This window comes from Ovis canadensis, chromosome X (genome assembly GCF_042477335.2).
Source record: "Ovis canadensis isolate MfBH-ARS-UI-01 breed Bighorn chromosome X, ARS-UI_OviCan_v2, whole genome shotgun sequence".
In the NCBI taxonomy this organism is placed as follows: domain Eukaryota; kingdom Metazoa; phylum Chordata; class Mammalia; order Artiodactyla; family Bovidae; genus Ovis; species Ovis canadensis.
This window is the reverse complement of record NC_091727.1, coordinates 121,651,947-121,674,644: the sequence shown is the minus strand read 5'-3', so window position 1 is coordinate 121,674,644 and position 22,698 is coordinate 121,651,947. Positions and strand designations below refer to the sequence as shown.

The 22,698-nt window shown below is 32.8% G+C and overlaps 1 protein-coding gene and 1 non-coding gene across 2 annotated transcripts in view; both read right to left on the bottom strand.

Moving 5' to 3' along the window:
• Positions 1 to 932: 932 nt before the first annotated feature.
• Positions 933 to 22,698, bottom strand: part of LRCH2 (leucine rich repeats and calponin homology domain containing 2) — a 105,544-nt gene continuing 83,778 nt past the window's right edge. The window contains exons 15-21 of the mRNA XM_070290869.1: positions 15,987 to 16,031; positions 13,906 to 13,956; positions 11,609 to 11,666; positions 10,749 to 10,861; positions 10,439 to 10,576; positions 10,209 to 10,286; positions 933 to 3,675 (exon numbers count right to left, since the gene is read on the bottom strand). Coding sequence (XP_070146970.1) covers positions 3,556 to 3,675; positions 10,209 to 10,286; positions 10,439 to 10,576; positions 10,749 to 10,861; positions 11,609 to 11,666; positions 13,906 to 13,956; positions 15,987 to 16,031 — 603 coding nt within the window. The 3' untranslated portion in view covers positions 933 to 3,555. The remainder of the gene's footprint in view (positions 3,676 to 10,208; positions 10,287 to 10,438; positions 10,577 to 10,748; positions 10,862 to 11,608; positions 11,667 to 13,905; positions 13,957 to 15,986; positions 16,032 to 22,698) is intronic.
• On the bottom strand, positions 13,447 to 13,575 carry LOC138931274 (small nucleolar RNA SNORA35). The gene has a single exon (XR_011446520.1). It is a non-coding gene; the product is annotated as a small nucleolar RNA SNORA35 (small nucleolar RNA).

Genomic DNA, 22,698 nt, shown 5'->3' with positions numbered 1-22,698 from the left:
AAAAAAAATATATGCACCCCTATGTTAACTGCAGCATTATTTACAATAATCAAGATATGGAAATAAACTAAGCATCCATTGATGGATGACTAAAAATATGGTTTTATACACAATAAAATCTACTCAGCCATAAAAAAGAATGAAATTCTGCCATTTACACAAGGATGGACCTTGAAGGTATTATGCCAAGTGAAATCTAAAAGAAAATAAAACAAAAACAAACTGATAGATTCCAAGATCAGATTAGCAGTTTATCAGAGGGTAAGGGGGTAGGGGAAAGGCAATATAGCTGAAGTGGGTAAACTGTATAGTGATGGATGATAACCAGCTTTGTGGTGGTGACCAATCTGTAGTATATGTATACATGTTGAATTATAATGCTGTATACCTGAAACTTATATAATGAAAAAGAATAATAGCCCTAGGGTATAATTTCAATTACTACTTTATAAATTATACAACACTGCTTTGTATTTCTCTGCATTAGAAGTGACTGAGGTATCTAAACAAAGTTCCAGAAAATTCAACTTGCTAACTGAAAAATCTATTTTTTTTTCATGTATTTACACATGTACATAATACATTTCTTATTTATTTAGGTAGCTACTTGATGGATACTAATGGAGCACAGTAAAAATAAATTTATTTCTAACTTTGAATGACAGGAAGCACAGAGAGTCCTTTACAGGATTAAGATGACATCATTTTCTAAAGATATCCAAAGAAACCATTTTTTTTAAAGAAAACATTGCCTACTAAAAATATCATGATGTACAGAAAATCTGGACTAAACTTACTTTGAATATCCTCTCAAAGTCTATTTTTCCATACTAGGGAACATAGACACAAGTTATCAAATACCTACAGAAAATGGATGCTGTGATGTTAGGAGAAGAGGTAGAAAGGGGAAAAAAAGAAATCTCAGCCTTTAATTTTTGTGCTCAACTTTATACACAGTTTGCATCGGTAATATACATTTAGTGTTCCATTTATTTTTAAATGCATCAGAAAATCAATCATGATAGATCTGTGACCAATACAAACATTTCTGAATTCAAAAAATTCAGTTAGAAAAGTCAATAAACTAGCACTTCTGTAAAGATAATTATTAAACAATGGTAACGTATATTTACTCCTTATTTCAGTTCTAACATATCCAACATCACTTCTTTCTTGTGCCATATAGGAATAAAATTTAGCAGGAAGTAAGCTATCTACTGTATGTTTTAGGGCCTAATAAAATATTTTAGTTTGATTACTTAACGTTCTTCAAAACACAAATCCAATTCAAATAATGATAATCATTCCTTATTCAATAACTGGTGAAGTAAATATATAATAACCATAAAAACTATTTTGAATAAATTTTATACTTACTCAAAAACTACTAAAAGGAATACATCAGAGACTTGGTATAATGTTTGCTTGGGGACTATGCTGTGAAACTGCCAGAGAAGCGTTCCTTTTGTCACTCAGTAAATAAAACTGCCATGGTGGACTTCAGATAGACCCATCTTAAATGGAACTTTGCTTTACAATAAAGAATGTTACAGAGGTTCTGGTGTATTTTTTCTTTAAAGTAATAATTAATGGACAAGTAAGTGAAATGCAATAAGGAAATGACCTATAATTTCACTAATATTTCAATGATACAAAACATGAAAATACTTGTAAAATAATTAACATCTAGATTAATTAACAAGAGGAATTCTACAGCATGATAACTATGAAAGCAGTATGAATGATTGCTGTAGCTTTTTAATGATCACTTTATTTGTAACACTGTCAAATTTTTACATTAAAAACTAATAACTAAGGTACATATTTGTAATTTCTTACTTTATTACCCAAGTTTTCACTAAAGAGAGATTTTTGTCAATGACTTTTTTTAGATCCAACTAAAAAATAACTAATTAGCTCAAATATTTAAAGTAATAAATTATCAATAATTTAATTTTTAAAACTTTTAGTCATAAAAAGCTTTAATTCTTTAAAAGCTCCGATTTGACCCTCAGGGAATGTGAAAAACACATCTGTATCCTAAAGCCAAAACTTAATTATATGGCTTCATGCCAACAGATCAAAAAAAGTAGAGTTGCTCTTAAACCAATCCTTATTATATCATTTGGCACAATAGCTTTTACCTTTTTTATATATCATTGAAACACCCAGGCCAACATTTCTAGTAAGTTGCATCCATATTAAGAGGTAACAAGTGCAAATAATCACATACTTAAGATATGATACTTGCTTGACTACTACAAAAGTAATTATACTTAAGTTTTTCTATAGGAAACTGAGTTATTCATTACAGTAATGTTTTTGAAAAATTCCTGCACTACTAAAAATGTAAATTTATCCATCTTTAAATTAAACAAGGGCTTTATATAATAGTATGCTAATGAAAAGATTTATAGAGTGGTCTGTATTTATTTCATCATGTTAATTGAGGATCAGTTAAGATTTACAGGATCCACAAATGGACATATTTTCTAATAAAAACCTACTCCTCAGCTGCTGCGCTCTGAATCTGAATATAACCAAAGGCAGCATACTGATGTAGTAACGTTCCTGAAAGTCAAGACATAAACCCAAACTTTGGCAGTTTTATCAAAATTTCCTTGATAATTAAATACTCTGCTAGTTCTCAAAAACCTTACTGTTTTGTGTAACATTTTCAATACAGAAATAAAATACTCTTCAAATAATACATTTCAAAAGATGATTAAGTTTTACAAAATTAAATAGTATAAATTAAGCATATTAACATCGTTTTTCTGACAACATGAAATAACCAGTTTAAGAAAACTGCAATGGACTAAATAAAAAACACAAATGTCACAATGTGAGGCACATTTATCCTCACATATTACTGAAGTTACAAAATCTACTAAAATATTTTCAAATTCCATTATTACATTTAAAAAACTGCAAAAATGCTTAAGACTATAGGAGAGTCATGAATTACACAGGCACTTCACATGTAAACAATCTACAGTACAACTGAAAATATTTTGGCACCAACCTATAATACTAAAAGAATTCAATATAAAGCCAGAGTTCTGTAATTTCTACTCACTTTTTCTATAAAACTAAGACCAAAGACTGAAGAAATTATGTATAAACTAGAATCACAAGTATATTAAATAACTCAAATATAGAATTAGTTTTAAATTGGTAAAAAAATGATTACCTTATCCAGATGTTTACCAGTATGCTATGATAAAAAATTAAACCTAATGTGATTATTATATTGAAATCACATTTTAAACTTAGTATTAATCTGATTATTGAAAAATAATCAAGATTATTAGCTAACTTAGTAAAAAGAGAATTTGAATTTATCAAAAACTCTTATTAAGTGGATCTAGTTTTCCCTCAAAAGAAGTTTGGGCAATTCAAAATTGAATTTTGATGTTTTAACATGATTTTTCTTAAATCTAAAGCTTGAATAATAAAAGTATTTTTGACTAGACATCCTTATTCATAAATTTGAGATATCTGAAATCACTTCAAATAAATGAAACTAGACATTTAGGATTTTTTAATGTTATGTCAAGCCGTAGAAAGCTGAGATGCCTTGGTTGTAGGTAATTCAAGAAGAGCCTGAACTGTGACACCAACTTTCACAAGACCTCTTTCTTCCAAAATATGATGAGGCAAACAGAGTCTTTCCTGAAAAAAACAAAAAAAAAATGATATCTAAACATGTGCTTTTTAATAGTACAGCAAAACCTCAGTAAGTCAGAACTGAGTTTTTATAAAACTCCAGGTAAAAATTATACCATTCTAATGAAATAAACTTTTAAGATGTCTGCTTCAGTAGATTTTTATGGTATGGAATTCTATTTCATGGGCTGTATTTTTATCTGAGGTTGATCTGATCTACACAATAAGAAAATATTTTTAAGTGAGACGGCGGTGCTAGATGTTCCCTAAGCCCTTGTGCTAGAGCAGAAAGAGCACTATATTTCCAGCCAAGAGATCTAAGGGTCATATGGAGTACTAAAGGTACTAAAATTCCCTGAGATACTGTTTTTTCATCCTGAAAATGGAACTGTATGAGAAACAAATAGAAGAATCTATATATGGAAGCATTTTAAACATCTTGTAACCTGCTCAGTCCTATACAAAACTAGCCACTCTGGTTCCTTCTACCAGTTCTTAGGTTCCATGGTCTGTGATGTATATAGCACTTCAGTACTTTTTTTGTCATAAGATGACTTCCCTCCAGCTTCTAGTGATGTTGTGTTGCTTCTTAGTTCAAATAGTCTAGAATTTGATAAATAACAACTGTCTTCTCTTCTAAGTCATTATATATGTCATTTCTTCACAATTCTATGAGAAAGAAGGTTTAGAGACAACTTTGCATTAGGTTTCATTAGCTTTCAGTGATCCTCTTTTAACATTCTTAATGTTTCCAAGGGTTCTGTCTTCACCCTCTTCTCTTTCTATACTGTATTCTCTCCTTGGTATTCTCAAAGCCTCATCAAAATCACAAGGATTTTAATTGAAGATATGCATGAATGTGCACAGCATCAAATAAATTCGGTAGCATTTTTTGAAGAAATGATACAGTCTACTGCTTCAGTTGGAACACTCACTAATCTCAGGAAAATAAGCTAGTAGTGGATAGAGTAGACGGCAAACAGACCATTTATAGGTCCCATATGGTCCATGATTTGGTTTAGGTGACTAGCATAGTGTTTTACAACATTACTTTTTTTAATCCAGTGTTTCTTGAAACATTGGAAACTTTGGCAAGATAGGGCCCCTAATCCCAATGAGTAACAACTATATCTTCCATCCTGATAATTTTCAAATCTTTATTTCCTGCCAAGATCTCTCTACTGAGCTCCAGATACAAACGTCAACTTGATACAGCCAAATGGATGTCCAACAGACATATCAAAATCACTATGTCCACAACAGAACTACTTCCTTACTAAATTAACTTTCCTGTCTGTGTTCTATACCTCAGTCAGTAATACACTATTCAGTCTCTCTCAACATAAACCTGGGAATCATAATCGTGTTTCTTCCTTATTCCCCTGACTCAGTCATCGAATACTACTGATACTATCTCATTTATCATAGTTCTCAAAAACTATCTTCTCACTCCAATTTCACTGCAACATTTATTGCCCTCCTAATATTTCGCTTGTTTATTCAAATAATCACCAACATATATCAGAAACTAAAAAAGGTTTCAAATCAATGGCATCAGCTCCCACCTCAGAAACTAGATAAAGAAGAGCAAATTAAACCAATGGTAAGCAGAAAGAAGGAAATAATCAAGTTGAGAGAGGAAACCAATAAAATTAAAAAACAAAATATTAGTGAAAAAAATCAATAAAACCAAACGTTAGTTCACTGAGAATTTTTTTTTTAATTCACAAAATCCCTAGCTAGATTAATCAGGAAAAAGATAGAACAATACACGAATTAACAATATCAGGAATAAAAGAAGTGATGCCACAGGAGAGTCTACAAATACTAAAATGATAAAAAGGGGGACATTATAAACAACATTATAGCAACACGTTTGACAAACTAGATGAAAAGGACAAATTCTTTGAAAGACACCATATATCAAAGCTCATACAAGAAATAGAAAATTAGAATAGCCCTATATTCATTAAAGAAATTGAAACTGTAGTTAAAAAATTTCCTACAAAGAAAACCCCCTGCCTAGATGGATTCAAAGTTCAATAATGACTGTGACTAAATATTTAATGAGTAAATAATATTAATTCTATCCATAATATTCAATAAAAGTGAAGAGTGGGGAATACTTCCTAACATGTTCCATAAGGTCAGCATTATCTTGACACCAAAACCAGACAAAAACTTTAAAAGAAAGAAAACTAACGAACAATAACCCTATTGATATAGATGCAAAAGGGCTAAACAAAATTTTAACAAATTGAATCCAACAACATAAAAAAAGTAACAACAACAAAATCCATCATGACCAAGTGGGGTTGATCCCAGGAGTCCAGGTTTGAGTTAATATCTGAAAACCGACCAATGTAATTAACAATGCTGTGAAAGAAAAAAATGTTAACTCAGTAGATGTAGAAAAAGCACTTGACAAAATTCAACATTCATTCCTGGTAAGCACTCTCAGCAAACTAGAATCATGTATCTCACAAGGAACTTGTATCTGGAATATATAAAGAAATAATAAAAGGTGACTAATTCAATTAACAAATGAGCACAGGATTTGAAAAGACATTTCTCCAAAGAATATATACAAATAGTTAACAGGCACACAAAAAGATGACCAACATCATTAGCCATTAAGGAAAAGCTAATCAACATTTAAATTAAAAAAATAAATAAATAATTTAAAAAACCACACACAATGAGACCACTTCAGACCTCCTACTAGGATGACTAGAATCAAAAAGGTAGACAAGAATAATTGGTGAGGATGCAGAGAAATTAGAACCCACATACATTGCTTCTGTGAATGTAAACTGGAAAATAATTTAGTAGTTCCTCAAAAAGATAAACAGAGAGCAGATATAACAGATATAACCCAGCACAGAGCAACCATTTAACCTACCACATAACCTTGTTAACTAAGAGAATTAAAACAAGCATTCAAACAAACACATGTTCATGAATGTTCACAGTAACATTATTCATAATAAACAATGAGTGGAAACAGCCCAAATATCCATCAACTGACGAATGGTGAACAAAATGTGGTACATACATACAATGGACTATTACTCAACCCCAAAAAATGAAGTACAGTCATGCCTCAGAGATAGTGAGACTCTAGTTCTAGACCACCAAAATAAAGCAAATATTGCAATAAAGTAAGTCACATGAATTTTTGTTTCCCAATGTATATAAAAGTTATATTTACATTATACTCTAGTCTCTTAGCGTGCAATAACATTACATCTTTTAAAAAAACAATTAAAAAATATTACTAAAAAATACTAATCATCATCTGACAGTGCGGGGCTGTCACAAACCTTGAATTCATAAAAAATGCTGTATTTGTGGTGCACAATAAAGTGAAGTGCAATAAACCTGAGTATGTCTGTACTGCTTTATGCTACAACATGGATAAACCTTGACAGCATTATGCTAAATGAAAGAAGCCACACACAAAAGACTCCATATCATATGACATTATTAATATGTAATGTCAAGGAATAGGCAAATTCATACAGATAAAAAAGAGGAGGGACTGCTAACAGCTAAGAGGTTTCTTTTGGGGTGATAAAAATATTCTACCTTCATTAATAGTTTGCTGTCCAACTCTGTGACTATACTAAAAACCATTGAATTATACACTTTAAATGGGTGAATTTTATGATATATTAAATATTTTTTAAAATAAAAAACAATGTGTGTGCCCAGGCCTAAAAAAAAGATAACTTCAATCCATACCTTTCAACATGTATAAAAATTAACTAAAATTTGATTATAGACCTAAATGTAAAAATTAAGACCATAAAAATTCTAGAAATAAATATAGGAGAAAATCTTTGTGACCTTAATTTATGCAAAGATTTCTTTGGTTTGACACCAAAAGTACAATCACTTTTTTTAAATGACAAATTACAAAAAATTTAAAATTTCTGCTCTTTGAAAGATACTATAATGAGAATGAAAAGACAAGGCAAAGACTGGGATACAGTATTTGTAAATCATATATTGTATCTGATAAAGGACTTGATCCACACATCCAATAAAGGACGTTATCTACAATTTATAAAGAATCTCAAACTCAGTAAGAAAACAACTCAAAAGATAGACAAAAGATTGGAACAAACACTTCATAAAAGTCATACAAATGGAAAATAAGACCTTGAAAAAATGATCAACATCATTAGTCTTCAGACAAATGGAAACTAAAACCACACTGACAAACTGTACATACCTATTAAAATGAATAAATTTAAAAAGACACTGACCATATTGAATATTACTGAGGATGTGGAGGAACTGGAACTCTCCTACGCTGCTGATGGGAATGTAAAATGATATAACCACTTTGGAAAAGTTTTATACTCAATGTTAAGCATATACCTCCTGTATGTTCTAGCCATTCCACTTTCATGCACCTACTCAAAATTAAAGAATGTATATATCCAAAGACTGGTACATAAATATTCATAGCAGCCTTATTTACAGTAGTCCCTAAAACTGCAAACAATCCAAATGGCCATCAACAAATGGGTCAATGGACTGACAAATTGTGATATATTCATATAATAAAATACTACACAATAATAAAATGGAATGACCTTTTTATACATGCAATATTATGAGTCTTAGAATAGCTACACTGAGCAAAAGAAGCCAGAAAAAAAATCATACATATTTTATCATTCCAGTTATATATAACTCCAGATGGAAAATGCAAACTAAACTATAATAACAGAAAACAGCTTTTAGTGGTTGACTAGAGGATTGCAAAGGGATAAAAGGAAACTTTTGAAGGTAATGGACATGTTCATTATCCTGACTATGGTAATGATTTCATGGTATAGGCATATGTCAAAATTCATCAAACTGTATACTTATATGAACTTTATTGTATGTCAATTATACTTCAATAAAACTGTTAAAAATAGAAAAATATCCTAAAAAGGTAAATTTAAAAACTGACTATATATGATCATTTTCAAGTCAGGGAAAAACAAATTGAAGCTAAAAATAAAATCTCTCCTTTTGTTACCAATACCTAGAGAGTTTTGAAAATGAAAGCTGATGAGCCACCTTTATGGTGAGGACAGGTGAGTCACTAACTCTGTCATAGAACAAACAGGAGAAAGAAGATGAGAGCATGCTAAGTAGAATGGTTTTCATAAGACCTTTCCTGTCATTCTCCTTGCCTAATGTATAAAGAAAGTGTCAGGAGTAAGTTAGATTGTCTTTCAATTCATGTAAAAGAACAGAAATAGAGAATATCCAAGTTAGAGGGTGGGTTCTGGAATTAGATCACTGGGGTTCATAGTTTGCTTCCACGTTTACTAAAGTTTTAGTAAAAGTAAAGTTTAGCAAACTTGGATAAGTTTTCTAAGCTCTCTGTGCCTCAGTTTCTTCATCTGTAAAATGTCATTCATTTAATAAATGTTGACTGAGAACCCCTCATCAAAAAACTCTTAAAAACTGACAAAACAGGAAAATATACACAACGCAATAACAAACTAGAAAAATAACCATCCTAATTTTTCTTTCTCACTAAGAGATTAAGAGTGAGTATATAAAGAAAGAACTAACATAAAGATGCTTAGGAATTAAAATTTCAAAACATCATGTCAAGCATAGACAAGAAGTAACTAGCTTGCATATAGCTTCCAAATTAAACAGTATCAACTGATTCTCTCTATATAAATTATATTTATTCATTTGTAGGAAGAGGTCACAGTAGAATTTGTAAACCAGATTATTATGACACTATTGAAAAGAGAACTTAATAATTACAATATTTAAGTGTATCAAAACAACACATGGTACACCTTAAACTTACAAAATGTTATGTCAATGATATCTCAATAAAATATACTTTAAAAAATAAAAGGAAAAAAGTACAACTACATTGTGATCTGCTAATAATTCCAAGTCCTCTCAACAGTTCATCATGTTGTTAAGTTTATAATGTTATCAAAAAAGCAATATTTTGATTTTTCATTTTCATTATATATTTATAATATTGCTTTGTTAATTTAATACTATTACAATTATTACATAAAACATAAGCTAATTTCTACAAATGTCAGAAAAAGTTTATCCAGTGAGGTATTATCATAATGTTACTAAGATTTCCAAATTGACATTTTAAATAAAGTTTTAAATGTTGTTCACACTGAATGCAAATCTTCCAATCAGAGTCTATTCTTAGATTAAAGGAATCCAAATATTCTCTATCAGGAAAAATAAGAGTAGCAACAGCATCACAATCAACCTGTCATATGACCAGTAAGTTATGTTTATTCGATGATGTGCATGGTTAGTAAATTTTTCTACATATGTAGCTATTTTACAATTACTTTAAAAGCAGCTTAAAAATCATTCAATAGGCAGCTTTTACATTTAAATATGGAATTCAGTAGAAGGTGAAGAGGAAGGTATTCATTTTCATGTTCAAAAAGCATTATTCTTGCCTACTGTGAAGAAGCCAGTTTGTATGTAATAAATTCATATTTAAAAGATCATTTTGTTAGAAAAATAATTACCTGCGAGACACCCAACTTTTTACAAGCATCAAGAAAATTTTCTACATTTCTTCGACATTTCGCCATGCTAAGTTTAGGCTGTAAAGTAAGAAAAATAGTATATTTTCAGGTATATTTGTACAAAACTTATAAAAACCGAAAATTATATTTATTGAAGAATATTATTTAAAGATTGTTTCAAGCAGCTTTATCTTCCTTTAGAGAACTAACAAACTGTAGCCAAAACTTACCACTGCTGGTGATGGCACATGAATACTAGCTACAGAGCGTGGCCTTATATGATTGGCTAAATGGCAAAGAACAACCCCATCCATCAGTGCAGCTCCTATGTCATCAGGCAAAATTACTTTTAACCTGGATTCAAGATTCTGTAAAAGAAATGGGTATAAATCACAGACATTCTATTTAAATATATATGTATATAACTAATCATTACATAATCTAAAATTTTAAAGAGTACTGAAAATAATATATTCTTTTTTAATTTTCCAAGTTAAACCCATTTCTATAAAGCAGACCTGAAAGGTCAATGCGACTTACATTGCGAAGCTGTCGTATTTGTTCTCGCTCTTCCCGTAGATGTTCCATCTTTCTTCTCATTGTAAAACCTGGATCTGCTGCCCCATATTCCTGGCGAGATGAGCGGCTGAAAGCTATAAAAACAGAAATTTCCTAGCTTATTATAAAGCTAATCAGAAGGATCAACCATTGGCAGGGAAAGAGGCATGATACAAAGAACTAGAACAAAATGACATAAAGCACTTTCATTATTAATGAATTCTAATATTTTTTTACAGAATATAATTGAAATTTACTTATCTGCATAATTGAAAACAACAGGGAAGACAAGTGTAACAACTGCTACCACCTATAGATGTTCTTACTTAAACATATATTAGAAACATGATCCAGGTTAAGAAATCAGCCTTTATTATCTTTAAAGAAATAGGAAATTATTCTTGAAGGTCAATACAGTTATTCAGGAATAAAAACTATAATTCAATACCTTGCCAAGTAACATGGATCCATTTTCTTTTGGGCTTGCCAAATGCGAAAAGATCCCTTTTTAAAACCACAATATAATGGAGTGCTATAATTTCAAACAGTGTTTGGTCTGCTGGCAGAGTGGTCATTCTAATAGCAGTCACAGTAGAGTAGAAATAAGACTGCAGTATATCTAAGGCAAAAAGCTGAGGTTTCAGGAGCTTGAAGGTAAAGAGGAAGAAAGAAATGGGGAATGGGAATTGGAAAGACAAATAAGGTTAAGAGAAAATTACTTTTAGGAGAGGGGAAAGAATGAATCTACGTGTACTTAAAACTAAGGAATCAATCCCATTTAAGCTGAGAAACTCTAGTTTTGTATATAACCAATAGATTGTATTTGCAGAATATATATTTACCTGATCTAGGCTTCAAGCCAAAGGGACCATGTGAAAAAACATCAGTTCTATCATACTCCTAAAAACAAAAAAAACAAATAAAATCTTTTTTCTTTCAAAATAAAGTAGTTATATTCATGCCAATTTTGAGAAGTATTTTTTTCCATAATTAGTGGAGTAGAGAAAGGTAAACTGCAGTTTAATTCAAACAGATAATGTTTCATTTTTAAAAGGTCTACAAATATTTGCTAATTAACTTCTCTCTTAGTATAAGGGAAATGAAAGTTATTGAAGTGAATCAAATAAACATATACTCTTTTTTTTTAATGAAGAACCAGATTAAAGTCTCCTGAAAAATGGAAAAAAGTTTCAATGAAGAGATAAGTGAAATTAGTGACGTTTACTTACTATCTACTATGGACTTGACCCTTAGTGGATAACCTGAGGCAAATATACACATTCAAACTAACAGTGGCTGCAGAGTGATAGAGAATAAAGCATTATTTCTTCTATCTGAATTCACATTATTTCAAAGTGCTTTCAAACAGTACTGTACTGTGAAAAGAAACGTGGTATATTTAAAAAATCTGAACGTAGAGTCAGAAAGTTTAGACTAAGTTTTAAGCAAAACATTTTATTTTTCTGTAACTATCCTTTCACCTTTAAAATAGGCTGCTGTAAAAATTAACTGAGATAACTAAAAGAAAGCACTTTGTAAATTATAAAATGGAAAGCTAATGCAATTTTAATAGCATCTTATTTAATCTGTACAACAACTATGAAGTTGTTAAGAGTTTGGGCTTCAGTCACTCCTCTACCATTTATTGACTGAAGTCTTTAGGAAAACTTATCACTCTTGAGCTGTAAAAGGATGAGGATAATACCCAGCTAGTGGGACTGCTCTTAGGTTTAAATGTACAGGCAAGCACTTTGGTAATAGTAAAGCACTAAACTAATTGTTTTTACCATTTTCCTTTCACTGATGAAACTGAAACAATCAGCATTCTGGTGACTGTCTTAATTTTCTGATTAACATGGGATAAGCAATTCAAGTTGAACATCAGCTGAGCTACCAAAACACATGCTGACCACCTATCTATCCACAAGCCTGTTTGTCTTGATTATTTCAGTTAAAGTACTATGAATTTCCAGACAAAAATTTAATTTATCCAAATGTAAGGAAAATGTGTTACAAAAGCAATATAATTTGAGAAAATTGGCACTGATCCTCTTCTCATTGAGCATAGATCATAAAATCACAAAAAATCTAAGAAAATAAGTTATCACCTACATTTGTTATAACTGAAAGTAAAAGAAAGGATTTACAAAAGCATGTGACAGAGACGAATTTTAGCATATCCTAAACTGTTTTGAAAAAAGAATGTAAACCAGTTTACCTGCCATATAAGTAATTTAGAAACATGTTTAGAAAACTAATGTCCAAGTCCATCTTAAAGTTTTATAATGCAACTGACCCAAAACAATACACAAACAATTCTGGCTTTAAAAAAACTAATACCACCTATATAAAATGAAATATTGTCTAATTAACCAAAACTATATTGTGATTTTGGATTATCCAAATATTTAGACAAAGTCCTGAATTCACCAAATAAATAAAAAATCATCTATTTACTAATGCCAGTACAGTTTTAGAATACTAAGTAATCTGAAGTAAAAGAGCTATTGTTTAGGATTTTTAAAATTTATCTCATAACATATTAAAAGCAACAAGTTTAACTAAATTAGAAGAGTCAATCATTCAAACCAAAAGAATATTTGGTTGAGATCTCAGAAACTCTTAACTTTCATCTACCCCTTTTCCCCATGGCCCCTCCTTAGGTCTAAGATGCTAGGAAAAGTGTACCCTCTTGTCGATAGGAACAACCCACTACAGGGATGTTTCTCGTGGAAAAAGGAAGTTTTTCTTGCATTGCTTTCAGACCTAATTGGTTATGAGAAAAACCAAAGGCCATTGCACAATGCTGAAGTATTTTTTTCAAATTTAAAATCTGAAAGCTACTCTTGTCATTTATTTCAAAATATTGATGAATTATAAAACATAAAAATTTATAAAGTGAATTATTTCATGTGATCTATAGGCATTTTTCAATAAGTAATTTAAGTGATATTCATTATGAATATTTGTACCAAAACATGGTGTTCTTAGAAGTTTTTGTAAGCTAGTTTTGTACAAATTAACCTACTATGGATTTTTAAATATGGGCGAATAAACTACATTTACAAAAGAAAGATGAGGTTAGAGAGAAGCGACAAAGAAAACCTATGTAAACACATTTAAAAAACAGAACTTGTACCTCAGATGATACTGGCGATTGTGGTGACATATTAGCATTATCACTGTCTTGCTAAAATATAAAAATAAAAACATGAAACATGAAATTAAAATATGAATGATGATTCAGACATGTAAAAGGAAAACTGAAACTACTAAAGAAGGATCTGGAAAATACCATCCACCACCTTGCCAAAATGTGGTCTGTAGACCAGTAGCATCAGTATCTTCTGGAAGCTTGTTAGAAATGCAGAATCTCAGGCCCCACCCAAGACCTACTGAATCAGAATCTGTATTTCAGTAAAATCCCCAGGTGATTCATAAGCAATTTAGAGTTTATAACTAGTGTCTACTTACATCAAATATTTTCTTACAAGTTTATTTCCTTTAAATATTACTAATGAAAAATCTTTCTATATTTCTTAGAAAATAGCCACAATTTAAGATTAATTCCTGATAAGAAATGGCAGCAATATATTCTAATGTGAGACAGACACATGGACGCATGCAAAAATTCCATCACCCCAAATAATAACATTTACCTGGAAAATTACGTTTATCTAATATAAGCTTAGAAATAATGACAAAGAACTGAACTGCATAAACTACTACTAAATGGTTCATGTTTTTTTCTCAATGACTACTACTAAACAAATACGAAAATCTTAACTTTTAACCTTGAATATACATACAAGATAAAGTATACATTCATCATCAACAAATGATTACTGACTGTCTACTATATGTCAGACACTGGTGCTAGACCCTGGGAATATTGAAACTTAGTAAAATATCATTCACTCAAGGATCTCTCAGTCTAGGGGGGAAAATAGATTCATTTACAGAAGTAATACAAACTTCTCAGAACAATAATAGAGCTATGCATGACATATTATTAGGCACAGATAAGGGATACTTGGGGAAATGGTGGGGCTGATAAGTAAAGGCAAGTTTCCTGAGAAACTAAAAACTGAGTAGATGTTTAACAATATTCCAAGATGAGAGGACAACAAGGACAAAGGCACAGAAACAATAAATGTAAGGATGAGTGCAGAAAACCTTGTGCTGTGCTGTGTTTAGTAGAAAATCTTGTAGTTCTGTATTTTTGAAGAGTATGGTGAAAGGAAGGTAAATCGTGAATTGAGGCTGATGTGGGCAGCCGAAGCTTGATCAAGAAGAACCCTAAATTTACCTTTTAAGTGATGAGGAGACAGAGAAGGTTTCTAAGCAAGGGAATGGCCTGATCATATTTGCGTTCTTTGAAACAATCATTGGCAGCAGAGAGGAAAATGGATTGGAGAAAGGGAGAAGATTAAGTATGCTACTGCAGTAGTGCAGGCCAGAAATGATAAGGGCTTGTGCCAGAGCAGAAATGCAGGTGGGGAATGTATTCAAAATATTTCTGTATCCAGAAAAAAAGAGAGTAGGTTTTGGTAACTGATTAGATATTGAAGCATGCAGAACCAAAGTGGATTAAACATAAAAAGGAACAAAGAAATCATCCAAGCTGAACCTCAAACCTACAGTACAACACACACTTTTTGGGTGATTCCATATCTTAAATTTAAAAGAGTTTTCAGAAGTCCTCCCAAGTATTCAACATCAAATTAATTACCAATCTGTCCAAACTAAAGTACATAGAGTTACTTAAGTATTTATGGTGATGAGACTGTATCATTTCAAAAATGCCAGGCTGATGTACAAGTTAAAATGATGAGGTAGAAAAATTTATAGTAATGCTCAAACTGTAGAAATCTAATTTTAAATGTTAAAATAGTATACAGAGTTGTGAAACGAGATTAGTAAGTTTCAAAGGAAAAATCTCAATTGACCACCATGCTGATTTAAGAAGATAAAATATGCAAGAATTTTAGTTACAGTTTTAATATGAATGTTAATAAAATTCTAAGACCAAACTACTAACAACATGTGGAAATTATATAATCAAATTAATACCAGTCTAATCATGCTAATTTTTTTATTATTGGAGAAAATCCACACATTAAATCAATAACAAGATGGATTATATTTTACCCTGATTGAGCCAACTACATATGAAAATAAATGTTTTAAATAATTGTTAATATTACCCTCTTTTCTCACCTCATTGTTTTCATTGCCACTTGAACTCTTCCTTGATGATTTATACTGAAAAATATTTAAAACACATACTTTATTTTTCCTTAGATGTGAATTTTCTAACTAGTAAATTTTATATATATAAGGTTTATTTACATTTTGATACTTTTAAATTATCTATATTACATGTAAAATGTAAATTGTATGTAAATATCTTTAAACTGTTTAATTTCATAACCATTTTAAACAGTCCTACTACTATAATAGCTAACACAAGTAATACTTTCTACATGCAAGGCATTGTTCTAAGTACATACATCAAGTAACATTTATTTCCTAAACCAATCTATTTCCCATTCATTCAGGTTTGCTGAGTCTTGTCTTAAATCCTCCTTTTTCTTAATCCACTATATACAAAACATCAGGTCAGTTCTTTCTGAAAAGTCTCTCAGACTTCTGAATTCTCTCAACTATTAAACTATTAGTCTATTCTAGGCCTTATTACCTCATGCTTAGTCTGCAATCTTACCATTCAAAATGTCATTCATTTTTAAGAAACCTATTGATTTTAGGTTAAGAAATACTATATTACATGTATATATTGACTATACAATAATAGTAACAGTGATAATAGCTAACACTTATACTAGTGCTTACTATTAATATACACTTTGCACTGACTGAAGTGTCTTGTATGTATGGACCCACTTAATCTTAACAACTCTGAGGTAAATACTGTTATCTCCATTTTATACAAGGAACAGAGGTAATATGCTTAATATCACAAATGCTAGAATGTAAAAAGTGCTTTTACTAGGATCAATAATCAAGGAAATACAGTTTTGACACATGGAATCTGGTCTCATCACTTCATGGGAAATAGATGGGGAAACAGTGGAAACAGTGTCAGACCTCTTTTTTGGGGGCTCCAAAATCACTGCAGATGGTGATTGCAGCCATGAAATTAAAAGACGCTTACTCCTTGGAAGAAAAGTTATAAAAAGAGAGCATACTGAAAAGCAGAGACATTACTTTGCCAACAAAGGTCAATCTAGTCAAGGCTATGGTTTTTCCAGTGGTCATGTATGGATGTGAAAGTTGGACTGTGAAGAAAGCTGAGCACCAAAGAATTGATGCTTTTGAACTGTGGTGTTGGAGAAGACTCTTGAGAGTCCCGTGGACTGCAAGGAGATCCAACCAGTCCATTCTAAAGGAAATTAGTCCTGGGTGTTCATTGGAAGGACTGATGCTGAAGCTGAAACTCTAATACTTTGACCACTTCATGCGAAGAGTTGACTCGTTGGAAAAGACTCTGATGCTGGGAGGGATTGAGGGCAGGAGGAGAAGGTGACAACAGAGAATGAGATGGCTGGATGGCATCACTGACCCGATGGACGTGAGTTTGAGTGAATTCCGGGAGATGGTGATGGACAGGGAGGCCTCGCGTGCTGCAATTCATGGGGTTGCAAAGAGTTGGACACGACTGAGCGACTGAACTGAACTGAACTGAACTGAAAGTTCTTCTGATTCTGCCATCACAGAAATTTTCCTGCAAATCAGTGGTAGATTGACCTTTTTCAAAACACTAACTCTTCTACTGAAAAAAAAAAACTAACTTTCCAATTATGTCCAGATTTCTCTGCTGGCATTCAAGGTTCTATTTAATGCCCCCTTTACTTATGCAGAATTATCTTCCAAAACTGTTCAAAAAACAGCTAACCTACCTGGTAACTCATCCACACACTGGAGGATGAACAGTATCAGGGATTATAAATATAAGACCTAAATTCCTCTACTGTCTCTCCTGTGGCTTACAAAAACTATCAGTAATCTACCAAGGTGTTCTTGGCAGCCAATCCCAGACAAAGCCTCAATACACTTTCAACCCAGTGTTCCAGATAGCCATCAAACAGAGCTGGCATGTGTGAATAAACCTATTTTCCACCCTTAAGCATGATGTCACTGATGGTACTTGTTCTATTTCAATAATAGAGTGACACCTGGAGAGTGAACACCAGGACCCCAAGAAAGCATCAGTCATAATATTGAAGGAGAAGAAATTCATGGATGTCAAAACAAGGGCACTGCCCAAGCTTGTTACTGCTGCAAGATTTCACCTCTAAAGGCACTGTTGAAGAGTTTCAAAAAGGTTTTCAAAAAGGTATTACAAAAAGGTTTTCAAAAAGGTATTACAAGCATGTCACTGGAGTTTCTATGCTTACATGCTTTTCAACTGCTGCCTTTCTTACAAGGAACTCAAACATGAGCAGTTATACAAGTACCCACTGAAGAGGACACAATCTGCATTCCTGACTGTGACTACCTTTGCCCAAAAGCCCTGATCTTTACTGAATCCTTTCATATTTTATTTGAGAATTAACACCTGATAAAAGATGACTAGTAGAAAAACAAACCAAACACAAAAGAATGACATTTTAGTAAATAATAAGCTAATTAAGTCTGGAGAAATACATACAGAAATTTGTATGCAGGTCAAGAAGCAACAGTTAGAACTGGACATGGAACAACAGACTGGTTCCAAATCAGGAAAAGAGTACGTCAAGGCTGTATATTGTCACCCTGTTTATTTAACTTATATGCAGAGTACATCATGTGAAATGTCAGGCTGCATGAAGCACAAGCTGGAATCAAGATTGCCAGGAGAAATATCAATAACCTCAAATATGGAGATGACACCACCCTTATGGCAGAAAGCGAAGAACTAAAGAGTCTCTTGATGAAAGTGTAAGAGAAGAGTGAAAAAGTTGGCTTAAAGCTCAACATTCAGAAAACTAAGAATGGCATCTGGTCCCATCACTTCATGGCAAATAAATGGGGAAACAATGGAAACAGTGACAGACTTTATTTTCTTGGGCTCCAAAATCACTACAGATGGTGACTGCTGCCATGAAATTAAACGCATGTACACCCGTGGTGGATTCATGTCAATGTGTGGCAAAACCAATACAGTAAAAAAAAAGAAAAAAGAAAAAAGAAAGAAAGAAAGAAAAAGAAATATAAAAAAAAATAAAAAATTTAAAAATTAAAAAAAAAGAAAATTATATCTGAAAATATTTCCTTTCCTCAGCATAAGGTAGATGCTCATAAATTTGAGAAAGTTCAATGTTGAAAATATTTGTTAAATAAAAGAGCAAATAAAAATCTATTTAAGAAAAAAAATAAAATAAAAGATGCTTGTTCCTTGGAAGAAAAGCTATGACCAACCTAGACAGCATATTAAAAACCAGAAACATTACTTTGCCAACAAAGGTCCGTCTAGTTAAAGCTATGGTTTTTCCAGTAGTCATGTATGGATGTGAGAGATGGATCATAAAGCTGAGCACTGAAGAATTGATGTTTTTGAACTGGGGTATTGGAGAAGACTCTTGAGAGTCCCTTGGACTGCAAGGAGATCCAACCAGTCAATCCTAAAGGAAATCAGTCCTGAATATTCATTGGAAGGACTGATGCTGAAGCTGAAACTCTTGATACTTGGGCCATCTCCTGAGAAGAAGTGACTCATTGGAAAAGACCCTGATGCTGAGAAAGATTGAAGGCAGGAGAAGGGGACGCCAGAGGGTGAGATAGTTGGATGGCATCACTGACTCGATGGAAATGAGTTTGAGTAAGCTCCAGGAGTTTGGTGATGGACAGGGAAGCCTGGCAAGCTGCAGTCCATGGGGTCGCAAAGAGTTGGACCCAACTGAGTGACTGGGCTGAACTGAACTGAAGTCTGGAGAAGGGTATGGCAATCCACTCCAGTTCTTGTCTGGAGAATCCCATGGACAGAGGAGTCTGGCAGGCTATAGTCCGTGGGGTCGCAAAGAGTTGGACACGACTGAGTGAATAACACACACACTAATTAAGTATACACTCTGTGGCAAGTACTGTTTTAAGCACTTTACATTATTCATTAAATAATTCATTATTCATTAAATAATTCAGTAGCTACAATAATCCTGTGAAGGAAGATACCAAAAGAGTCATTTGAAGAAAAAATAAAAATAATAAGCTCAGAAAGATTAGGTAATTTACCAGATTTACCAAATCACTCAATTAGATATCTAAGTGAGAACTGGAACCAAAGTGGTTTGATTTCTGAGGACAAGGCTCTTAACCACTGTGCTATACTCTCATCCCTAAATCCTAAATGATTAGTAGGGATTTTTCAGGAATAAGAAAATGAGCATGCTCAGAAGAAGGAGAGCACAAAGGACAAAAAGTTCAGCCTAGGAAAAAGTCAAAGAGTTGCTACTGAGACTGTGTCAGGTAACAGAACTTAGGTAAAGATGGACATGATGCTTTCAAAAAGTCCATATTTTGTTATTGCTAATGAGGAGCCAATAAAGAATTTTAAGCCAGGGATTTCTCTACAACCTGTGAAACTAGAGAAAGTGGAACCATTAAGAAGTTATTATTAACACAACTGCCAATAAAAGAAAGAATATGGGTTCCGACACAAGCAAGGGCAGTAGATATGGAGAAGAGGTAATGAACTGGAGAAAGATGTATAGTTAGCATTCTGGTGAACAAGTAGGTGAGGAGAAAGAAAGAGAGCAAGATCAAGGAAGACTGAGGTACAGAGCTTAGAAAACTGGGTGGGTAATACTGCTATTAACTAAAATAAAGAATAGAGAGGAGGAGCAAGTTCCATGGTGGTGGGATGGGACAGGGAGACACGATGAGTATGAAAAACATGGTATCCAGACAATTAGAAACACAGGTACAGAGACAAGTGAAAAAAAGTTATGAGATGTAAATTTAGACCCAGGAGAGTATGAGACATCTGAAATCATAAAAGCTTCAGAGAGAGTAAGGAAAGAGGATGAGACCCTAAAATCAAGTAGGAGAAAAATCAGAAGAAAAGTTAGCCAGGAGTATCAAAAAGAAAAAAGAAGAATTGGGGAAGGAAAATGAGGAAGAAACCAAGCAAGGGGTTTTGAGAAGAAAGAGGTCTCATCACTGTCAAACGCTAAACTGAATTTTGCCATTAGTAGGTATGTTACGCTCCAGTGAGGCTATTTCAGAGAAGGCAATGGCACCCCACTCCAGTACTCTTGCCTGGAAAATCCCATGGACGGAGGAGCCTGGTAGGCTGCAGTCCATGGAGTTGCTGAGAGTCGGATAGGACACGACTGAGCGACTTCACTTTCACTTTTCACTTTCATGCATTGGAGAAGGAAATGGCAACCCACTCCAGTGTTCTTGCCTGGAGAATCCCAGGGAGAGGGGAGCTTGGTGGGCCGCCGTCTATCGGGTCGCACAGAGTCAGACACGACTGAAGCAACTTAGCAGCAGCAGCAGCAGCAGCAGTAGTGAGACTATTTTAATGGAGAAATGGAAGTAAAAGCTGCACTGCAGTGAGTTAAGTGAAGTGAAAGTCGCTCAGTTGTATCCGACTCTTTGAAACCCCATGGACTGTAGCCTGCCAGGGTCCTCTGTCCATGGAATTCTCCAGGCAAGAATACTGGAGTGGGTTGTCATTCCCTTCTCTAGGGGATCTTCCCAACCTAGGGATTGAACCCAGGTCTCCTGAATGGCAGGCAGATTCTCTATCGTCTGAGCCACCAGGGAAGTCCAAGAATAATGGAGTGGGTAGCCTATCCCTTCTCCAGGAGATCTTCGCAACCCAGGGATCAAACCAGGGCCTTCTGCATTGCAGGTGGATTCTTTACCAGCTGAGCTACCAGGAAAGCCCACAGTGAGTTAAGGAGTGATTAAAAACTGCAGATCTAGCAAAGGTAAGTTTGGTCCCAGAAGAAAACAAAGAAACAAGGCAACAGCTGTTCGGGAATCAGGGATAACGGTAGAGGTCTGAGCACATTTATAAGATGGAAGGTAAAGAGACAGGACATAGAAGAGTGAGCAGATAATTGATAAAGGAAAGAAACAGAGGATGATGCAGTCAAAAACTTGATGAGACTTGTATTATTGTTACTCAAGTACTATTCTAATTTAAAATATCCATTATACACAAAAACTTAGAAAGATACTTATTTTGCATTACTGTACATATTTAAATATCCTAAAACTCAAATTTGAATATATACATAGATTTAAAATATTCTGTAAGTCCAAATTGTTACTAATTCACCTCAGCTGTCCTCAATTAATATTAGTTTGAAAAACTGAAGTTTCATTAATTCTAAATTCAAATACTATACAATGAAGGTCTATTTAGGAGACAAAGATTAGTTCGTTCATCTCTGAAGCTCATATTAACTTCACAGGAAAGACAGTACTTGTGCACAAACTGACTCAGAACAAATCAATTCACTTCACAAGCCCAGGTGGCTTCCCTATTCCGGTATACAGTTAAATATGGTCAGAGAAAACACACGAAAATATTTTCCTTCATGTTAAGCCTAATTAAAATATCATACTATATTTACAAATTAAATAGGTATTCTAAGAGTCATAATGCTTTATCACAAAAGTAACGAGATACATTTGAAGACAAATATATTTGGCATTTAAATAAATCAAATAATCCTTCATGTTGATGTATGGCAAAACCAATACAATATTGTAAAGTAATTAGCCTCTAATTAAAATAAATAAATTTATATTAAAATAAATAAAATTATGTTAAAAAACTAATTTAGCATAGTTATCTAGTGTTTTTAACTTTATTTAGAAAAGAATCATCAAACGCATTTAGAAATTTGTATTGTCATTCCTACACGAAATGAAAGCTACTAATTTACATTGAACATTATCAAAAAAAGGTTAAATT